This window comes from Sturnira hondurensis, unplaced genomic scaffold (assembly GCF_014824575.4).
Source record: "Sturnira hondurensis isolate 20B ecotype Veracruz unplaced genomic scaffold, ASM1482457v3 Scaffold0008196, whole genome shotgun sequence".
Classification (NCBI taxonomy): domain Eukaryota; kingdom Metazoa; phylum Chordata; class Mammalia; order Chiroptera; family Phyllostomidae; genus Sturnira; species Sturnira hondurensis.
The window spans coordinates 28029773-28053049 of NW_028080827.1; the positions used below are offsets into that span (position 1 = coordinate 28029773).

The 23277-nt window shown below is 35.7% G+C and overlaps 1 protein-coding gene across 3 annotated transcripts in view; it reads left to right on the forward strand.

The window, feature by feature from the left end:
• The window catches only part of ARID4A (AT-rich interaction domain 4A), a 62084-nt gene that overhangs the window by 15101 nt on the left and 23706 nt on the right, over nucleotides 1-23277 (forward strand). For all 3 annotated transcript variants that reach the window (XM_037054395.1, XM_037054396.1, XM_037054394.1), the window contains 7 exons: nucleotides 5263-5342; nucleotides 6255-6331; nucleotides 6741-6907; nucleotides 19470-19542; nucleotides 20363-20457; nucleotides 20611-20708; nucleotides 21475-21706. In XM_037054395.1, the coding sequence (XP_036910290.1) occupies nucleotides 5263-5342; nucleotides 6255-6331; nucleotides 6741-6907; nucleotides 19470-19542; nucleotides 20363-20457; nucleotides 20611-20708; nucleotides 21475-21706 (822 nt within the window). The remainder of the gene's footprint in view (nucleotides 1-5262; nucleotides 5343-6254; nucleotides 6332-6740; nucleotides 6908-19469; nucleotides 19543-20362; nucleotides 20458-20610; nucleotides 20709-21474; nucleotides 21707-23277) is intronic.

The following is a 23277-nucleotide window of genomic DNA, read 5'->3' on the forward strand; positions in this document are numbered from 1 at the left end:
AATTATATTTTTTTTACTAAATTTAGACTAGTTTTCTAGAAGTAACTTCTTTAGAGATTTAATCATGATAGTCTCATTCTTTAAAAAAAAACAAAAACCTTTACTGAATGTCTAATGAATCAATTCTGCTTTCTTAAATTAATATATGAGGCCATCTCCAGCCTTTGGTTTGTTCCCATTCCCAGAGTAAGCTCTCTCCTTTACTCACATTCTTTCTTAAGTACTCCCTCTGTAAGATACTTCACTCCTCCAAACCTTTACCACTGCTTTAAAGCATTAGTATTTACTGAGGATCTGCAGTGTATTCAGGTTTATCCTAAGTTCCCTGCAAGAGAGAGGAATATGAGGCTTGTAACGCAGGTTCACTATAACATCTAAAAGAAGTTACGTAGTAAATAAAAAGTACATTGTAATTTTGTTTACTTTAAATTAATGAGGTTTTTTCTTCAAGATTTTTATTTATTTATTTTTAGAGACAGGGGAAGGGAAGGAGGAGAGAGGGAGTGAAACATTGATGTGAGAGAGAAACATGGATTGGTTGCCTCTTACATGCACCCCAGCTAGGGACCAAACCCACAAACCAAGCATGTACCCTGACTGGGAATCAAACCAGTTACCTTCCACCTTACTGGACAACAATTGAGTCACACCGGTCAGGGCAATGAGTATCTTTTTTTGTTGGTGGTTTTTAAAAATTTTTTTTAAGAGAGAGAAACATTGATTTGTTGTTTCACTTATTTATACACTCACTGGTTGATTCTTACATGTGCCCTATTCGAGGGTAGAACCTGCTACCTTGACTATTGGGATGATGCTTCAACAAACTGAGCTGCCTGGCCAGGGCAATTACATTATAATCTTAAAAACTTGTGCTGCAGACTGTGTAACGACACAGGAAGTACTGGGGAAGAAAAGGTGCACCCAGGCTCTGGAAATGCAAGTCTTAGATGGGTTGGTAGAAAAAAAACTAATTTTTGGCTGTAGGGAGATGAATAAGAAGAGTGGATGGACAAGAGATTCATTTCATGAGAGAGGCACCAGTTGCCTGTGGCATGCCCCCCAGTAGGGGTGCTCAACTTGCAGCCCAGACATGTGCCCTGATAGTGAATTGGACCAGTGACCCCTCAGGTTGCAAGACAGCGCCTCATCCACTGAGACACATCAGCCAGGGCTTCTCTGAGTTTTGATGTCATTCACATCTCTAGTAATACTTTGGGCACAAAAATGTGTCCCAAATTTTATTAGAATGTTTTAAAGAACTGAGGCCATTTTTTTAGGGTTCTTTGTACATATAAATAAATATATTACTTAGTTCCTATATAATAGATTTAATTTACATAGGAAAAGTCTGAAAATCTTTTGAATCATTCACTTGTACAAGTAGATAAGCAAATGGGTTTGGATTCAAAATAGTCTCATACAGAGAATAATCCAAGCAACTACTATATAAAATAGTATATATTCTGTATTATGACTTGTCCTGAGAGGTTACATCTGTTTAAAGAAAATCCAGAAAGTGTTTGTGAATCACATACTTTTGAACTGAGCCTTGAAGGATATAAAATTAGTAAGCAGAGCCTCACTGGAGTACTTCCTTAGAAGCAACAATATAAATAAAAGCGACAAAGCAAGGGGTTTGTTCAGGAACTGTTGGATCTCAGAGTCCTTTTTGTTGTGAGTATAGGAGTACTAGGATTCAGAAGAGAATTTAGATATAGTGCTGAAGAGTCTTGAAAAGTTCATTTAGGTTGGCTCAATTGGTTGAAGTATCATTGCATACACCAAAAAGTTACGAGTTCAGTTCTCAGGGCATATACCTGGGTTGTAGGTTCAATGCCCCGCCCAGGTGTGTGCAGGAGGCAGCCATTGCAGCCATTGATGTTTCTCTCCCTCCCTCCCCTTCCCACTTATCCCACCCGCTCTCTGCCTTCCTGTCTCTCTAAAAATCAGCATATCTGTGGGTGAGGATTTAAAACAAAAAGTTCATCTAAGGAATTTGGACATAGTTTTGCCCAGAATTTTACAGAAGAGTGGCATTATTTGAGCTGCGTGTTTAGGAATGTTAATGAGGAAATGGCATGTTAGATTGTTGTTGAAAGACTGGAGGTGACAGGACTCAATTTGGAGGCGATTAGAGTGACTGGTAGGTGAGGTAATTAAGCTTTGGGCTGTGCCTAATCTTTTAAGATTTATTTTAAGCCTTTACTGCCACACCCTTTCCCAGGTTGTGTTGAATCTTCCTCCTACAGTGTTTTCATACTATCCTGAAGGCCTGGTAGTATCCTTCATTGTACTTAACCTTCATTGTGTTCTTTTTGTGTTTACCATTTTATTATACTCCTAACTCCTTGAGGGCACACACAAATATATTAAATCTAATAAATACCAGCACTTAACAAACATTTACTTTCATTTCATGTTAAGACAGCTGATATGACTGCCAAAATTTTTAATTATCTGGGTATATGCTATGTAATACAATAGCCATGAGCCCTATATGGCTATTAAAGTTTAAATGTAACAGTTAAAATTAAGTAGACTTAAAAATTATTGTCTAAATTGCACTGGCTGCATTTCTAGCACTCAGCCCCGTGTGGTTCAGTGCTACTGTATTTATTAGTCAGTGCAGATATAGAAGATTTTCCTCATTGACCAAAGTCTGTGGATGCTGCTAAGTTGTAGTAAAAGGGCTAGTGTTAGGGGTGATAATGAGTAGGTACATTTTGGCTATGTATCAGTAGACTTTAATCTTTTAAAAATAATAAATTATATAAAAATATAGGGAATAGTTATTAATGTTAAGACTATTTGTTATTTTTTTTTTAAGTTAAGGTTAAAAGTTTTTTACTCAGGTTTTCTCAGATTTGAATTACTGAAAATTGTACATGCCCTGATAAGAAAGGAAACTTTGGTGTTTCTTTTTTATTTTTAAGTATTTTTTCCTCATTATGCTATTACAGTTTTCCCAATTTTCCCCCTCTATCCCCACTCCTCCCTGCACCTCCCAACCCTCCAGCATGGCCCCCTCTTTAGTTCATGTACCTGGGTTGTACATATAAATTCTTTGAGTTCACTGTTTCCTATACCATTTTTATCTCTCCCCATCTATTTTAAGCCTCTTAATGATGCTTCCTCTTCCATGTACCTTCCCCCCACTTCCTCTCTTCCCCCTCCCTACTGAAATTCCTCCATGTGATATCCATTTTTCTGATTCTGTTCCTGTTCTGGTTGTTTGCTTAGTTTTTGTTTTTCTTGTAGGTTCATTTGTTGATAGTTGTGACTTTGTTGTCATTTTACTGTTCATATTTTTTGTCTTCTTTTTCTTAGATGAATCCCTTTAACATTTCATATAATAAGGGCTTGGTGATGATGAAATCCTTTAAGTTGACCCTATCTGGGAAGCACTTTATCTGCCCTTCCATTCTAAAAGATCGGTTTGCTAGATGGAGTAATCTTGGGTGTAGGTCCTTGCCTTTCCAGACTTCAAATACTTCCTCTAGCCCCTTCTTGCCTGCAAGGTTTCTTTTGAGAAATCAGCTGATAGCCTTATGGGCACTCCTTTGTAGGTAACTGTCTCCTTTTCTCTTGATGCTTTTAGAATTCTCTCCTTATCTTTAATCTTGGGTAACTTAATGATGATGTACCTTGGTGTGTTCCTCTTTGGGTCCACCTTCTTTGGGACTATTTGGGCTTCCTGGAAGCCTATTTCCTTCACCAGATTGGGGAAGTTTTCCTTCATTATTTGTTCAAATAAGTTTTCCATTTCTTGCTGCTGTTTTTCTCCTTCTGGCACCCCTGTATTTCAGATATTGGAATGTTTCAGGTTGTCTCAGAGGTTCCTAAGTCTCTCCTTATTTTCTTAAGACTTTATTTATTTATCTTTAGGGGGGAAGATAAGGAGAAAGGGTGAGAAATATCAATGTATGGTTGCCTCTGGTGCATTCCCTGCTGGGAACTGACCTGCACCCCAGACATGTGCCCTGACTGGGAATTGAACCACGGTTGTTTGGTTCACAGGTCTGCACTCAGTCCACTGAACTACACCAGCCAGGGCTCTCTTCATTTTTTGTGTGTTATTTCTTCGTTCTGTTCTGGTTGGATGTTTATTTCTTCCTTTTTTTCCAAATCACTGCTTTGAGTCCTGGTTTCCTTCCTATCACTGTTGGTTCCCTGAATATTTTGCTTTATTTCATTTTGGGTGTCCTTCATTCATTTTTGTGGGGGGGTTCCCCATTTTTCAACCAAGCTCAATCGGTCCTGTGAGCATTTTGATTACCAGGGATTTAAATTCTCCCTCAGATAGGTTGACTATCTCCTCATCACTTAGCTCTCTTTCTGAGGTTTTGCTCTGTTCTTTCATTTGGGCCCTTTTTTTTTTCAGGCCCCTTATTAAGTTGTAAGGCCGTGGGGCCTTAGATATTCACCTGGGCAGGGCAACACTCCTTGCTGCTCTGAGATGCTGCCTGTGGGGGAGGGGCCAGAGAGGGAACAGTGCAGCTCACCTGCTCATCTGTAGTGCACCTTCCAGTGGCCTCTCTTGTGTGAGACTTGGAGCCTCTCCCACTGCACCAACCGCGAGAGTCCACAGTCAGCTCTTGAGTCTCAGTTCCACCTTCACCCAGCTGCACCTGGGTGGTCCCTCCCCTCATCACAGCCAGCCCCACCCACAAGTCCCCTGCCTCGCTGCAGGTTCTTACAGGTCTGGTTGTTCTTTTTGACCTTTTCTTTAATTTCTTGGTTGTTGCAGTTCCATGCAATTTGATTTTCTGGCACTTCTGGTTGTTTATTGATTTTAGATTGGTTGTTATCCTCCTTTTGATTGTGTGAGGTGAAGGGTTTCTACCTATACCTCCATCTTGGCTGGAATTCTGTTAGGCTAGGTGTTTATTTCAAAATAGATCCTGATTCGGGTATATTTTTAAAAATTATAATATGCCTAATTTTCATCAAAGATTATACGTTTTATTTTTGGACAATAAATGAGTTACTATTTGACTTAGAGTGAATTATAATATTTTTTAAGTGGTGGTCACATTGTAAATTATATTTCATTAATTTGTTTTACAATCTAATGAATGGATAAATTAAATATCAAAAAGCTAATATGCTAAAGAAAAATTATAAGGTGATCTTTTACAAGTAATTCATTAATAATGGAAGGCATTGATAATGAAGCTATTATAAAATATAATCCACTTGAGAATATATTCTTTTTTTGAGCAAGGAAAATAAGAATCAATGTGTTCCTATTTCATATTTTAGGTAGTGTCTCCCAGCTGCAATGATGACATCACAGTGAAAAAAGACCAATGTTTAGTTCGATCTTTTGTCGATTCTAAATTGTGAGTAATGAATTACTTTTTGTGTTACATTGGGGGGAAAAATGGAATCACAGTAATAGAAACTTCCTAGCTCCAACACTTTAGTTTTAAACATTTAATCACTTTATGAACTGAGTTACTTAGTATGTTTTGACTTTTCATAATTTAGGTTATTTTTTATTGATTTAGGTTATTTTTTATTGGAAAACTATAAAAACTGAACAGTATGCAAGAATAATAGTAAAAACACTTTTTTAATAGAGCACTATTGATATTGATTTTTCTCTTTAATTGTAAAAATTCTGTATATCATGTATACTATTAATTTATTATGAACTATGAAATCTTTTAATAAAACATATTACTGGAATAATTGACTTTTTTCTGATTGAGAGAGTCAGATTTTTAGAAACTTTTCTTAAGTTTAGCTTTGCTTTGTTTTCAAAAGAAGATGTAAAATTATATGTATATACACACACACAAGTTGTAATTCTTAGAAAAATTTAGTGACATAGTATATTACAATGATAAATGTATTTTAATATTACCTTCTGTTACTTTATTAAACTGAATAGTAAATATAAGAAATATTAAAGAACAAAATAGACATTCTTGTTTTCTACAAGGAAAACACCATGCTGATATAAAGTACCCCATACTCTAGGAAAGCTGCACAGGTTGAAGTATCACAATTGTGTGGTTCTCATTAGTATACTTTGAGTATGGGAATCATCAGAATTAAAATACTAGCTTTGTCTCTATTACCTTTTCTCTTTGTTAAGGATTAGGATATATGTGGTCTTGTGAAAACATTTGGTAGACAAAATAATTTTGAATTTGAGTTTTGTATTTTCTGTGTATTAACATGGACTATTTACATGATGGTTTTTAATTAATAATGGTTGCCTCCCTTTTATCCTTCTCTATAATTAGTTATTCGATAGCAAGAAAGGATATCAAGGAAGTAGACATTCTTAATCTACCTGAATCTGAGCTCTCTGCTAAACCAGGTAAAACAAGGATGAATCAATGTATTATTTCATGCTGTGGCTCTAAATGGCAAATAGTGACTAAAGCAAGGTTGACTATTCTCTGTTGCCAGTTTAACTGTTCAGAGTCGGTGTCCACTCTGTTTGATGGCTAGTTGTTTTAATGTCTAGAAAGAACATATGATTTAATTTTTGATAAGTATAACTTTTCACGTTTTACCATTCAGATTTCTAAAAGTACTCTTTATAGTAATAATAAACATTAGTATGATATTATAACTTACAAGATGTGTTCAAGTTTATTGTATCATTTTATAAGTGACAACTAAACTTAAATCCAGATCTTCTGACTGAATGTTATGCCTTTCTGTTATTCTATGCTGCTTATTTATTTTAGCAAATAAAAACTGAAGTATATTTTTAATCTTAGGGTTGCAGAAAGCAAGCATCTTCTTAAAAACTAGAGTTGTTCCTGATAATTGGAAAATGGATATAAGTGAAATCCTTGAGTCATCCAGCAGTGATGATGAAGATGGCCCAGCTGAAGAAACTGAAGAAGAGAAAGAAAAGGAGACCAAAAAGGAAGAAGAAGAGGTGGTAGGTGAAATTTTGTGTTTGTAACATATAAAAACATTTAAATACTCTAAAAATTAGACGTTTGTATATTTTCCCCTCTGTTCAGAGTTTTTGTGTTTACTTGTTTCTGTTTTTTTTTCTAGCTCTACTTGATTTAGGGGAAAGGGTTTTCTTTCTGTTTTTGCTTCTAGCTTAGTGGGTAAATCAGAACTAATTTTTAGCTGGTAAGAGGTTACAAAGAAGAGCTTTACAGGTTAATCAAGTGCAAACTTGTATTTTGGTATTTGTATGTTTGTTTGTTTGTGGAGTATCTTTCCCAAATAACCAAGGAGGAAAGAAACATAATGTTTCGGTATATTACGTGCCTCGTCTCATTTAAATTTTTACCATGTGGAGAGTAAATGATATGATTCTACTTCAAAGGTGATGAAAGTGAGGGTCATAAAGTTAAGTAACTTTCCCGAGCTGGCGCAGCTTAAATGTGGAGAACAAGGATTGGAACCTAGGTCTGGTCTGTCTTGACTCCAAAAATGATCTCTTTCATACGTTTCACAGTATCTCATGGGTAATGGGTATAAAAATTTTCTATCTAAACTGAAAGAATGTTTTTTGCTAGTTTGACAAATCATAGAGAAGATTTAACTCGTATTTTTTTAAGTGCTGATGGTTTTCTTTGTAATATTAATATGTCATTTAGAGTATATTTATAAGTTGCAGGAAATCATTTGTGGAGTTCCTCATAATTACTTACATGAATATTGTTGTCTACTCAGCAGGGTTTTGTCAAATGGATTAATTGTTCAGTATATTTTGGTTAGTATGAAGTAAAGAGGCTTAGAGGCAGACAAAGAGAATGAGTTTACTGAAAAAGAAGACCTATTTGAACATGAAAAATATTTGCTTGAAAAATGTGGAATGTGTGTTTCTGTTTTGTATATATATAAATGATTTTATGAAATAAAATTAATACAGTTGTGTGTGATGAAAGATATGTAACACGTCTCACCTTTTACTTCCCCTGCAGTACTTGGTTTTATGCACTCTGAAATCAGAATGGCGGTTCATACTTAGAGGCTGCCTACAGAGTTGCCATAGTAACATGCTGTTGGTTTTAAGTGAGCATGCTCGGAAAGACAGGAAGGTTTAGCAGAGGCTTGGCAGGTTGCCAATGGAGGTTTGCCAGATGCTTTGAAATGGGCTGTCTTTCTTTTCCTTTCATGTAATGTCTGATTTTTATGTGGAAGAGAATGTAAGTAGTGCTGTATAACCCTGCGGATGCTATGCCCTAAGAGGGAAAGCAAATATTTGCAAGTCAGACTGAAAAATGTTCAGACACTGTACTGATTAAGTAGAAGGGGAATCTAACCATATTGCATTTGAAAGAAAATGCAGCATATAGGTAAGATTTTCTTTATATTTAGTTACCTTTTTGATTGCCAGAAATGAGGTTAAATAGGAATTTTAGGTATTGCCGATGTGACTGATATGTTAGGTCTCGTAACCAAGCGTAATTGTTTTTTGTAAGAGACAGTAGGAGTCTATTTTTAGAATACAGAGGATGAAGGCTATTTTTCTGAAACATAAAATAGATTTTGAAATGAAAATAATGAGACAGTTGGCAGAATTCAGGATTTAAAGTCTAAATGTCAAGTGTGATTTTTTTTGTATTTTATATGTATGTATTTATAGATTATATATTTTCAGGATATATAGGCCACATTTTCAGGGTGTGAACTGTTATAGTCTGGATTTGTTTTGTTTTTTTTTATTAACATTAGTTCAGGATCTTATATTACCAAATATTAAAAAAAGATTAGTCTATTTTTGCTCATACTTTTAATTGCTGTCCATTTCAGAATGCATTTTCCCTATTCCCCACCCCCCAAAACCTCTGAAATTTTAAACAAAGAGAGTAAAAAGAGCTTCGTATTAAGATTAAAGAGAATGGCTATAAAATAGTAAATAATGCTCTTATTACAGCTATTAATTTCATAAAAATCATAATGTTTTATTCAAGCTGTGAGGAAATGTTAGTAAAAAGGAATGAAGAGTATAGGCAAGCTCTATTCCCTATTGTTTGCAGGTAATAAGTAAAGAAATTTAGAAAGGTAAGGACTTAGGAAGTCTAGTATCTTCTGGTAATGCATTATTTAAATTATAAAACTGTTAAGTTTTAAGTGAACCAGAATGGTTTTCATGTACTAAAAAATAAAAGCAAAATTACAAAATGTAGGCACTGATTTATATGATTGTTATTTTAAATTATTTTTCAAATGGTCAGTTTCATAGCATATACTTTATTGAATTCCTTAAAAGAAACAAATTACTCTTTGGCTTACAGTTAGATTTTCTTGAATGAGAATTTAGTTGCTGTAGAAAAAATATTGGCTGCATTTTTTGCTCTTGGGTTTAGATTTAGTTGCTGAATCATTCTAACTTAAACAGTAATTTTTTTAAAATTAATATATTGATAAAGTGAAAAGCTGGTGAATCCATATTTAACAAAGGAAAAAAATAGGTATGGTATAAAATAGATTAAAGTCTGATAAGCCAGGGCCTACCTGGCTTAGTCATTATAGGCCTGCACTACACAAGTGACGTTAAGCTGTTGTATTACGTTACAGATCATATTCTTCCCAAAATGTAATTATGCTATGCTTTTCATGAAGATTTAATGTTGTTTTAAAGTGATCAAAAAGATCTTTTATGGCATTCTGTAAACCACAGTTACAGTACTTTAGCCTCTCATTTGGTGTTTGTAAATTTTATGCAGTAGAATCATACAAGTGTTAGATACTTTTGCATTGTTAATGGGCATTGGACATTGTTTTTATATTTGATGCCTTGACTATCATAATACAGCCTTGATAAGGAGATTTGAGATTCCAGGGCTTTACCAGGGAAAAGGATCTTTTAACTTAAAATTATTCAAATTCCTAAGCATTGGTAGTTCAGGATTCAAGTACAACAACAAGTATTTCATACTGTTACTGGGTGGGAAAAGACTTGAAAATCTGACAGGAAGTAGATCCTATCTATTGCTGATGCTTATAAATTTTAATGCACTGGTAAGTGGATGATATTTTTGTGGGTACTACATAAATGTCTTTTGTTAAGAACATTTTATATTACAAAAGATATTACTGAATTTCCTCTTGAGTTTTGAAATTGGTTGAAAGTCAATGTAAACGTAAGTAATGATGTCAGTTATTCACTTACTCGTGCCGTACAAATGCAGGAGAGTTTTCTAAGGATAAAATAAATAGGCGATTGTTTAGAAGACTAAATATTAAGAGAATTTAACTAGTGTTAGCTTTTTTTATCCTTTCAGTTTGCTGTGGGTAGGCTTATGTGTTGGGCCTTTTCAAATATCTCTTGATTTCATATTTAGTAATGGAAATTAGAATTTAGTGAGTTTCTATAAGAAATACTCATTTTTGTTCAGAAGTATTGATACCCATTTCTCCCGTCTTTGAATTTTCCAGGGATGTGTTACATTTAATGCCCAGTATTATATTCTACTATTATAAAATCGTAAGTGCTTGAGATTTTTAATTCATGGAAACCTGAAAGTACTCCAGAGTTCTCTGTTTATCCTTGGAGACTTAGTGATTTTTAAAGTAAGACTATTTAATCCTTACAACAGGATTTTTTATGACTAAGAAAACTGAGACTTAGATTACAGAAGGTTACACAAACTTTTAAGAAAATTTTTTCTCTTCCTATAGATATAAGGTCTAGGAAAGTAAAGGTTGTCAGGTTTCTTTTTGTTTTTTTCCTTTCCCACCAATATAAATATCCACCAGCTAGCAACACAAAGCTTGGCTCTGAATAAAGAATAAGTGAATAAATGTGGGCTAGGCAGTTAATTATCCTAGTAAATTTCTATTTGAAACAGAAAGTTGGAAGATTTGTTTTAAGATTCCAAAATGTTCACTTTGGAAGGAACTATGAGATAACTATTTCATAATAGATTTCTTTTATCAGGCAGTGCACTCTGTAGGCAGTCTGATTTCCTGATGATATAATGTTGTGAGTTTATAAATTAATTCCTTTTGGCTTAAGCTAATTTGGGGTAGTTTTCTGTCAGTAGCAGTAAGAGTACTTGACTAGTAATACTCCTCTGTATCTTGCCCCCACTTATTTCAGATATGTTTTGACTAGTCTTTAAGAAGATGTCCATAGACATCTTCTTAAAACATAAATGATTTGTGCTGGAAACCCTTTAATGGCTTTCAACACCTACAGCAGGGGTGTCAGACTCATTTTCATTTTCATATCAGCCTCACGGTTGTCTTCAAAGGGCCAAAATAATTTTAGGTCTGTATAAATAACGACTCCTTAACTGTTAAGGAGTTGAAATTACATTTGGAACTTTGAAGGAAATCACAAGGTTGATGTGGCCCCCATGAAAATGAGTTTGACGCCCCTGACCTACAGAACGAAGTTGAGGTCTTTTATCTTAGCCTTTTATAAGTCTGGCCCTGCATGATTTGATGCATGCCCACCTTTTAATTAATTCTCTCCCCCACTGTTCTCCAACAATATGGAACTTCTTATAGCTTCTCCTCACCACCTCTTAGATGTTGCTCAGAAGCTGCTTACTGTCAGGTATATTACATTGAGTATCACCTTTGTGCTGCCCATTTCTTTTATTCATATTAAATATAATAGAAAAGTAAAATGTGCTTTTAAAAGCTCAAAAAATAATGAACAATATATGAGATTTAAGGAGCCCAGTGGATGTCTGTGTCCAAATAAAGAGAGCTCTGCCCAAATTACAATGGTTGAGTATGATTTAAAAATGTTATATGCATTAACTTTAGTAAGTTGTGCGGGTGTTTATTTCATAGTTGTATAATATCAGTGAGGCTCTTTAATGTTTCAAATTTAACATCGCATACTAAAAACATAAGCAGCTACTGGTATTGCTGCCTTTTTTACATTAGTCTTCCAGCCCACAGATGCCTTCAGAGCTGCTGATATACTTCTGGCAGTGTTTAGCTCCCCAGAATGGTGCTTTCAGGACGCTGTTCTAATACCTTCACCTCCCCAACAGAGGGATCTGCCCACTTTAGAAGACTCCAGGCTCAGCCTCTCCTTTTTTAAAGTAGTGGTGGATGGCCCTGGCTGGTGTAGCTCAGTGGATTGAGCGCAGGCTGCGAACCAAAGGGTCGCCAGTTCAGTTCCCAGTCGGGGCACATGCCTGGGTTGCAGGCCAGGTCCTTGGTGGGGGCCATGTAGGAGACAACCACACATTGATGTTTCTCTAACTCTCTCCCTCCCTTTCCCTGTCTAAAAATAAATAAAGTAAATAAATAAATAAATAAAATAAAGTAGTGGTGGGTGAGTGGTCAAGGGATTAAAAAAACTGTGGAGTTGCGAGAATGTGTGATGGAGTTCCAAGAGTAGGGTGAGAGTGGGGAGCCAGCAGAGAGGGCCAGAGGAAATGCTGTAGACAGCATGAAAAAAAAGCTACTGTTGTCAAAAATATCTTTAATTCACCAAAACAGCATTTTGGGATTGAAAAATAAGCATGGTGTATTGAATACCAAAAAAGAGGAGGGTGTTATATACTCATTAATTTATTGAGAATACCTGTAGAAGTTTGTGAGAGCTGAGATGCCTGTCAACAAAAGATATATACCTTCACAAGCAGTACACATATAGGGAAACCACAGAGATCAAGTTTATTTACGCCCTTCTCTACTTTGAAAATGTCAGTCTTTGTGGTCCTATTCTGTTAGGTACTAAGAAACTACCCTAAGTGACACATTAGCACTGTGTGTACATGATACGGTTCTAGGTGCTTTGTGTAGAATGTATTGTCTTTTACTGACATACAGAGTCTGTCCAGAAAAAGCCCAGCCATTGTTAATATAACAGGAATGGATTGTGTGGCCTTGATATAACCTGGCAGCCAAGGAGAGTGGACTGGAATGCACCTGTGAACAATGACGACTTCACTGTGCTAGTCAGTGGGGGCAGTAGACGCTGTTGAGTGAGCATGTGTACTGTGTGGCTGTCACATTCAAAATGACAAGAGAGTAGAGCAATGAATCCGCATCAGATTTTGTGTTCAGCTTGAACATTCCTCTGTGGAAACTACCTGGATGATTTAGGACACCACAGCTATAGGCAACTGGTGGGTGACAGCTTCATCACGACAACACTCCTGCTCATGCATCACGTCTTGTGTAGAGTTTTTTGGCAAAACATCAGTCACCCAGGTGACTCAGCCCCCATACAGCCCGGATGTGACACCCTGCAACTTTTGGCTTTTCCTTAAACTAAAATTACCTTTGAATGGGATGAGATTTCAGACCATCAGTGAGATTCAGGAAAATACCACAGGACAGTTGATGGTGATTAGAAGAACTCTGAGGTCCCAAGGTGCCTACTTTGAAGGGTCTTGAGGCATTATTGTCCTGTGTACAGTGTTTCTTGTATCTTCTTCAATAAAGGTCTCTATTTTTTCATATTACATGTGGAGGCCTTCTGGGCAGACCTCGTATATTTCAACAATTTGGACACTTTACATTCACCTTCTTAATTTGTGTTCTAGAGAGTAGGGTTGTTAGATAAGTAAGTTAATAGCTCAGCAAAAATAAGGTTATTATCTTATTAAAAAATAACAAAACGCATTCATTTCTTATCCTAATAAAATGCTGAAAGTCCATTTCTCACTAGAATTTGTGTGTTTTCTGAGTGAATAATCATTCGCTTTTTGTCATTAATGTATTTGGGAAAGAAGTGTGGATGCTAGCACGTGATTATGCCACAACCACGAACATCCTCATTCTTATTCTTTCTGTCTATTCTGTGACTCCTGTTGCATTTATATTATCATGAATGTTAGCCCTGGAACTTAATGAATGTGAAAGAACTGAAGTAAAGCTTCTCAGTTAATGTTCACAGACATCATTTTTATTCACATAATAATAGAGTGACCTAAATGCCAGTAATTGGCATAAAATTGTGAGAAAATTGTGAGAAAAATAACATCATAGAACTTAACGAGCATTTTCGGTATGTTGGAACATGAGGACTACAAACACGAATAACTTAACTTAGACTTAAACAAAAAAAAAAATCAGCATTAATCTCTCTTTCCCCCCCCCCCCTTTCCCCTTCAGGGGAAGGATCATCTTTCCATCATCAGGTGGCAAGACTAGTTCAGGCATTGACCCTCTCCTTGTAGACTGCTATAGTAGCTTCCCTTTCCCCTCTAGTCCATCAAACTCATTCTTGGCAGGGAACTTTTGAAAACAAATCTGACCTAATTTCTCTTTAGCTTTCTCAGACCTCAGAGCTACCCAGAGGATCCAGTTCTGATTCTCTAGCATATCATCGCAAATGCTTTCCTAATCACAGTCTGCCTTTGCCAGTCTCATGTTTATTCTGTTTGCTTCTAGCTCCTGGGCTGTCTCCTCTTCACATTTGGAGGTTTTCTCTAATGTTTGCACCTTCAGTCTGTCCCCAGCAGAAGTAGTCATCTCTCCTATATTCTTTTATATATTGCAACATTTACCACATTGCATTCAGTTGATTTGTTTTACATTTCCACACCCCCTGTCTGGCTCAGAAGGGCAAACGTGGAAGATACCATCTTTTCTCATTCAATCACAGTACTTTTGCATAGTCCCTGACTCATGGTAGCCATCGATGGATGTTTGACCTGAATGAAGATACACTATTTGCTGTGTATAATGCGCAACTTTTTGCCCAAAAGTTTAAGGGAAAAATAAGGATGTGTATTATACATGGGTAGTGCTAATTTCGTATCTGTATAAATTTTTAAAATCCTTTGATTTATGCTTATGTGTTAAAAATATAACTCCAGAAAGCACTAATGATATCTGTGTGTTCAAAATAAATCCTGAAATTCATTTATAATACAAAAACTAAGTATCTAAATATAAATAAATTATTGAATTAAAAATTAAAATGGAAGCTTTTTTCCCTGAAAGCTTGGGCTAAAGACAGGGGCGCGTATCATACATGAGAGTGCATTATACACAGCAAAATATGGTAGTTTCCTAAGGTAGAAAATTCATAGTTTAGTAGTGTAGATAGATAGGTGCACAACTGTCTGTAATACTCAGTGGTATGTACTGATGCTAACTAAAATTGTAAATTTCTTGAAATTGTCATGCCTCTTCTATATCCTTACCCCCATTCCCTGCCATTTTACCAAGAGAATAATTACTCTTTATATGCTTGACTAAAAGAATGGAAGAAGGCTCATAAGCCGTCTAGTATACTCTCTGCTTCCCATTATTACAGCCGCCTCCCACTCTAAAACCCGTGAGAGACGTAGCACCTTCTAACTATCAGTGAGGAGAGAGATGCTATTGGTGTGAAGATACCATGAACAGACAGAGTACACTGACAGTAAATATGAGCCCCCAAACACAAGCCATGAGTGCCCATTGTTCTAGTTGCAGATCCTGAAATACGCAATCTACTCCAAAGTGACTAAAAACACAGCTAATTTCAAAAACAGATTGTAAAGCTTGATAATGGAAAGACATAAGCAATTTTAATTTTTGCAAAGACCAAAAGGTAAATTTAAAACTTTGTTGGTAGCCTCATCTTCTTTATGTGTATAGAAAGTAAATTTTATCTCAAGCAGGCGTTTGTTTATAAGTAAAATTCTTTATTCATTTATATCTTGTTTTTACATCTGCTAGTTGTACCTAAACTTAAAATTTTATGGCCATGATTTCTAATGGAACTTAATATACTCCTGGATATCCACTGACTTTTATTTACTTATTTTATTTTTTAACTCTTGACTCTATTCTTTTATTTTCTTTTTTAAATATATGCTGTTACACTTGTCCCATTTCCCCTGCTTCATTCCCCTCCACACCCCCTCCCATCCACATTCCCCCTCTTTAGTTCATGTCCACTTGTCTTAAGTTTTTTAGCTTTTACATTTCCCATACTATTCTCACCCTCCCCTCGTCTATTTTCTCCCTACCATCTATGCTACTTATTCTCTGTACCTTTTCTCCCTTTTTTCCTCTCCCACTCCCCTGTTGATAACCCTCCATGTGATGTTCATTTCTGTGATTCTGTTCTTGTTCTGGTTTTTTGCTTAGTCTGTTTTCGTTTTAGGTTTGGTTGTTAATAACTGTGAGTTTGTTGTCATTTTACTGTTCTTTTCTTTTTTTAAGATTTTATTTATTTTCAGAGGGAAAGGGAGGGAGAAAGAAAGGGAGAGAAACAGCAATGTGTGGTTGCTTTTCACTTGCCCCATACTGGGGACTTGGCCCACAACCCAGGCATGTGCCCTGACTGAGAATCGAACCAGCGACGCTTTCCTTCGAGGTCAGGTGCTTAATCCATTGAGCCACACCAGCCAGGGCTACTGTTCATGTTTTTTATCTTTTTTTTCTTAAGTCCCTGGAACATTTCATATAATAAGGGCTTGGTGATGATGAACTTTTTTAACTTGACCTTTTCTGGGAAGCACTTGATCTGCCCTTCCATTCTAAAGGAAAGCTTTGCTTGATAGAGTAATCTTGGAGGGAGGGAGGTCCTTGCTTTTCATGACTTCAAATACTTCTTTCCAGCCTCTTACTACCTGTTAGGTTTCTTTTGAGAAATCAACTGATGGTCTTACAGGAACTCTTTTGTAGGTAATTCTCTCCTTTCTTCTTGCTGCCTTTAGGATTCTCTTTATCTTTTTTTAAATCTTTTTATTTATTTCTCTTTAGAGGGGAAGGGAAGGAGAGGGGCAGAGAAATATCAATGTATGATTGCCTCTCGTGCATCTCCTGCTGGGAGCTGGCCTGCAACCCAGGCATGTGCCCTGACTGGGAATCGAACCATGATCCTCTGGTTCACAGGCCTGCACTCAATCCACTGAGCTACACCAGCCAAGGCTCTCTTTATCTTTAATCTAGTCCTGGTTTCCTTCCCATCACTGTTGGTTCCCTGTACATTTTCCTTTATTTCACTTAGCATAGCCTTTATTTTTTCATCTGATTTCATCTAATTGTTTGACCATATTCAACCAATTCTGTGAGCATCCCAATTACCAGTGTTTTCAACTGTGCATCTGATAAGTTGGCTATCTCTTCGTCACTTAGTTGTATTTTTTTTGGAGCTTTGATCGGGTCTTTCATTTTTGTTGTCTTGATGTACCTGTTACGTAGTAAGGGGTGGAGCCTTGGGTATTCACCAGGGCGGGCAAGCAACGTCACTGCGTCACTGCGTTGTGACGCTATTTGTGGGGGAGGGGTCAGAGAGGGAACAGTGCTGGTTGCTCTGCTCTCTGCTGGCTTTCAGTCATTTCCTCGGCTACCTACAATCAAATCGGGCCTTCTGGTGCTGATGCCTGGTAGGTGGTGTTGTGTATGTTCTAGGACCCTGTGGGTCTCTCCCATGAACTCTCCGGTGGCTGGGAGTTTCTCCTGCTGCCGCCTCAACCCCCACAGTTGTTTTCTATCAGAGGTTTTTGAGGCCCTATTTCCCAGCCGCTGGAGCCCTGGGTTGCAAGGTCTGTCTCACTCCACAGTTGTTCTTCCTGGTTTATCTGCGCATGGTTGTCGGACTGCCTAGTCTACCTTGTCGTGAGTCCTCCCTGCCTGGCTTCCCATCTCTGCCCCTCCTACCGGTCGGATGACTGTTTCTTCTTTAATTCCTTGGTTATCAGATTTCCATATGCTTTGATTTTCTGGCATTTCTGGTTATTTTCATTTTTAAATTTGTTTACCTTCTTTTGGTACTGTGAGGAAACAAAGCATACCTGTGCCTCCATCTTGACTGGAAGTTCCGTGTTTGTTTGTTTTTTTCTTTCCCAATTAAAGTTTATTTTCAGTATTATTTTGTAGTAGTTTCAGGTATACAAAAGCATAGTTAGACAGTGTCCCCCCCAGTAAGCAATTGTTTTAATCTTGCAAAAACAAGACATTTTAATTCACATGAAGAAAAAGACTGTCCTCTTTTTTGTATAAGTGTTTAATTTTTAAAGCTTATTTTTTAATTACAGTTAACATGCCGTTTTATATTAAAAACTGCCATCTGCCCTGGCTGGTGTAGCTCAGTGAATTGAGCGTGGGCCTGCGAACCACATGATGGAGGTTCGATTCCCAATCAGGGCACATGCCTGGGTTGCAGGCCAGTTCCCAGCAGGGGACTCACGAGAGGCAACCATACATTGATGTTTCTCTCCTTCTCTCCTTCCCTTCCCCTCTGAAGATAAAGAAATAAATAAATCTTTTTAAAAAACAACAAAAAACTGCCATCTGTCAATTGGATGACCCCTATTAACTTTGTAAATTGCTAATTTTTGAGGTGTAGTAGAACTTTCACTTACGTTTTTTATGTTTGGTAAAACTGAAACTAATCTAGTGTTATAAATCATTCTGAATGAATTTTAAATAAGAATTTTCCCAAATACTAGTTTAGAAGTGGTGTATCAGAAAAGGGACTATCTTATTAAAACCCATAACCAATTTGTTTGACTAGAGCCAAACATTGACTGTATAAGGAGAAATCATTAGGTTTATATAGTTTGTAAAAAGTAACAGATAGGTGTAGGAAAAGTTGTTTTTACATGAATGATTCCATTAGTTTCCCTACCCCACTCCCAACTAAAATAGTAGTTATTTATATAGTTTTCCTTCCTAAGAAGATTTTTATTGTCTTATTTTCAGGGATTGCAAAATCAGTTTTTAAGGCAAATGAGAAAAGCAGGGGTTGGTAGGTCTGGGACAAAATGGAATTTATATGACTCGTTTAAAGGCATTTAAATTGTTAAAAACCATGTGTGTGCTATAAAAGTAAAAAATCTTTGCCATGTGACTTCGCAACCTGTAGTTAATCTTTATTCTACAATAGCAAAATTTCAATGTTTGTATGTGGATTATTTTTATAATAAATACATTGTACTAAATTTTATCATGTGTAATGTGTACCTAAGTTTTTGGCCCAAACTTTCAGGGGGGGAAATCATTTAAATTTTTTAATTTAAGTTTTTATTTATTTATATTTAGAAATGAAAGCTATTATTGTATTCCAGGGTATTTTGCATAGACATATCATTATTGCTTTCCACAGTATACTTTTAACACATAAGCCTAAATAGAAGAACTTACAATATTTATATAGATACAGAATTAGTACTTCCTGTGTATAATGTGTATCTTTACTTTTTCACCTCAAAAACTGGGGCAAAAAAGTGTGCGTTATACATGGCAAAACACATGAATTACTGTGCTTTTCTATTAGTGTATTTATTCAAACCAATTGCTATTTTAATGGATGAAAAAAATACCAAGTGAGATTAAAACGCCCTCACCCCACTCCTGAGCCTTTTTCTTGGTCTAATGGTGATACTCAAGGGTCAGGATTGAGTGATAAGTGGGATGAAGAGTAGAGATTGTATATTTTGACAGGTGTATCAAATCAGCTCCGTCAAATTATGACTTAAAATCTGGTATTATAGAATTTTGAGGAAATTCCTATTTTCCAGCTTCATTAAAAGTTTATCCCCTTACATTGAGTTCAGAAAACAGAAAAGACAAGGTATCCTATTCCATTCATTTATTTGTGTATTTTACCTCTACAGCCTGAGGAAGAACTTGATCCTGAAGAGAGGGACAACTTCCTCCAACAGCTTTATAAGTTTATGGAAGACAGAGGTACTTTCATGCACTTGTAATAAAAACCATTATTAATACCTATTTTTAGTAGAAATTATTAGGAACATAGTTTTGATATATTAAATTAATTTTCTTTAGGAATTGTAAAATCAAAACATATTACTATATGTCAGTAATAGAAAGTGAAGAGTCATAATGTTAATGTACATACCCACTGATCAACTAATTCTGTCTTTTTGGCAAGTAAATTAGTTTGATCCTTGGTATCAACAAATTAAACATAATAAACCAGTTCCTATCTAAATAGAATCAGATTTCTGTTTAGAAGTTAGAAGAAATAAAAGCTTTCGAGTTACAAAAAGTAGAACCTTTATAGATCATCATGCTTTCGGAGAGTACATTAGTCCTGGAAACCCTTAGATAAATTGTCCTAGACACTCTGGAGCCTTAAGAAAGCATCCTTAAGATTACTGTTAACAGTGTTAACATTTGCGTTAAAGCAAAGAAAATGGAACCACTGCCTAGATAATGTACCCTTTTTCATTTTGTGTATTCTTGTCCTGGCTACTTCAACCAACAATCAGTGCTAAGCTTTAATTTAGTTTTACCCAGTTCAGTGGTAGTTAGAGAGGTGATTTTATTAGTTGTAGAAGTAAATCTAAGGACCACCACAATGCATTATAAAGAATATAGAGAATGTTTTGTGTTGTCTTACGTAGTTTTAAGAATTTAAGGTTCTTTAAATATATATGCCACTGATTAATAAGTTTTGGGGAAATAGAAGTTGATAGCTTTTTGAACTTAGTATTTTCTCATTTGAATAAACATGTTGTTTTTATACTCTGGTATTAAATAATAGGTACTCCAATCAACAAACCACCTGTTTTGGGCTATAAAGACCTCAATCTCTTCAAACTCTTTAGACTGGTTTATCATCAGGGTGGGTGCGACAATGTAAGTACAAAGGTGACGAAAAGTTAAATTATCTAATCTTTCATTGCTGTACGTACTTTAGGTGGTAAGCACATTTTCTTAGTGAACATAGAATATTAGTATAAAGATTATTTCTCTTTGCAAATGTTAACAAATAAAAACTTAATTTTCTAGATTGATAGTGGTGCTGTATGGAAGCAAATTTATATGGACCTTGGCATTCCTATTTTGAATTCAGCTGCTTCCTACAATGTAAAAACTGCTTATAGAAAGTAAGTAGCATATTTTATTTGTCAAAGAATATATATGTACAGGGAATATTTTGCATTGATTTTGTTAACAAAAGAACATTAAAATTAGAGTGTATTAAAAAGTGTAGGTTAATACATACTTGTGATTAAAAGTTATTTCAGTGCACCAACTTTGCTGTGCTCCATTTCTCATGTCCTAGTTTCCTTTCAAAATCAGGGATGCAGGCAGTGTTCATAGTATGAAATGATGGTACATGTTATGGAGCTCTATCTCTTGTGTGAACAACCTTTACATCAAAACTATGATAGTGATGTTCAGTTATCACAAGCTCAGGTTTTTTTTTAATTCTCACCCGAGGACAGGCATATTGATGTTAGAGAGATGAAGTGAAGGATGGAGGGATGGAGAGAAACATCCATGTGAGAGAAACATCGATTGGTTGCCTCTCATACATACCTCAGATGGGGACCAAACCTGAGATCTAGGCACGTGCCCTGATTGGGAATTGAGCCTGCAGCCTTTGGGTTCACGTGATGATGCTCCAACCAACTGAGCCACATAGATCCAGGGTACCAGCTCAGATTTTTAAGAAAGAATTTTTATTTAATGATCGGAATTTCTGTTTATAATTCTATATAAAACACCAAGAAATTAGTAACATAGAAAAAGTACTTTAAAAAAGAAAGGATTAAATTTTACTTTTTAAAAATGTATGTGTTTAATAATAGAGTATTCACGTTAAGTGTAAAGATGTATATTTATTAAGTGGAAATATTATTTGTTTAGATATCTCTATGGTTTTGAGGAGTACTGCCGTTCAGCAAATATTCAGTTCAGAACTATTCACCACCATGAACCAAAAGTAAAAGAGGAGAAAAAAGACTTGGAAGAATCAATGGAAGAAGCTGTAAAACTAGACCAAGAAATGCCTTTAGTAGAAGTAAAGAGTGAACCTGAGGAAAATATTGATTCAAACAGCGAAAGTGAAAGGGAAGAAATAGAATTAAAATCTCCAAGGGTAAGTAACTGAACTAGTTTTATCTGGTTTATTTTAAGTATTAACATTTTTTATTATGACATTTTCAGATACATATATACAAAAATACTCTAATGAACCTAGTTTATGTCCTAGTATTTAGTTATATTTTAACCAGGCTATGCTACACATAGGCATCACATATTATTTCTTCTACCTGAAAAATCATTCCTCCTGTTTATGTTTGTTCAAATCATTCTCTTCTGTGGTCAATCTCAAATATTCATTGTACATTCCCTCTAATGTCACTTTCTACAATAATTTACTGATTTATTCTGTTTATTATACAGTATCTTATTTCTTTTACCCCAGTCTGTACTAGAATCACACCTCACGAGGGTGAGGGTTAGTGTCTATTCTGTTCATTGACTGTTCCCAGGCATCTAGAGTAGTGACTGACACTATTAGTAAGCACTTATTAAATAGTAGTTATGTGAATGAATCTTTTCTTTATTAATACCTGTGCTCCCAACCAGCTGGGCTCTTTTCTTTCTCTTTTATCCCATAACACCCTGCATAGCTCTTGTGGCAATTTTTTGTGTTCTCACTTATTTTGTAATGATGTAGACACTGGTTTTATCTTTTAACTCTGCTCTTCTTCTCCATTACTGCATGAGTACTATGTAAGAATTGTCATCTGCTATTTTGATCATTGTGGAATGATGTCTACATAATAGGATTTATCAAATTTTAGGGGAAAGAAAATTAATCACACGGTCTTCGAAGAAGTTCAGTTACTACAACACATCTTATTTTTCAGTGAAGTCATATTCAGTGAAAGAGGAGGTTGAAGTCACCTTAACCACTTTTGAACTGTCCATTCTGTCATCTAGTAAATGGAATCTTCTAGTAAATTTTGTGAAACATTCAAATTGGTTTGTCTCTTCTTTTTTTAACTTTTAGAAATTGTGGTAAATACACGTAACAAAATCGATCGTAACCAATATTAAATGCACAGTTCAGTGGCATTCACTACACTCACATTGTTGTGAAACCATCACTACCACACATTTCCAGAACTTTTTTCACATCGCAAAATTGAAACTGTACCCATTAAAAAATAACTCTCCATCCCTGTCTCCCTCACCTTCTGGCAACTACCATTCTTATGTCATTATGACAATGACTGCTCTAGGTTTCTTATATAAATGGAATTACACAGTGTTTGTCCTTTTGTGACTGGCTTATTTCACTTAGCATAATGTCTTCAAATTTCATCCACGTCTGAGTCAGAACATCTCTCCTTTTTAAGACTGAATAATATCTTCATTGTATGTATGTAGACATCATTGTCATTACATAAAGACTTTCCTCATCTTAGTAAAACATCTGCATTGTATTGTCTGAGTCCTGAGTACCATACATTTACTTTCCTCAAGATCTTCTCCAATTTTTTACAGTTATAAGAAGTGCTGCAATAAATGGGGTTGTAAAAATGTCCTGCTAAGGTAGCTAAATATAGAGAGCAGATTTCTAAAAATGGGATTTCTGGGACAGAGGTATACAGAACTTCATTTTAATAGATAATACCTGTTATTTATACCATACAAATA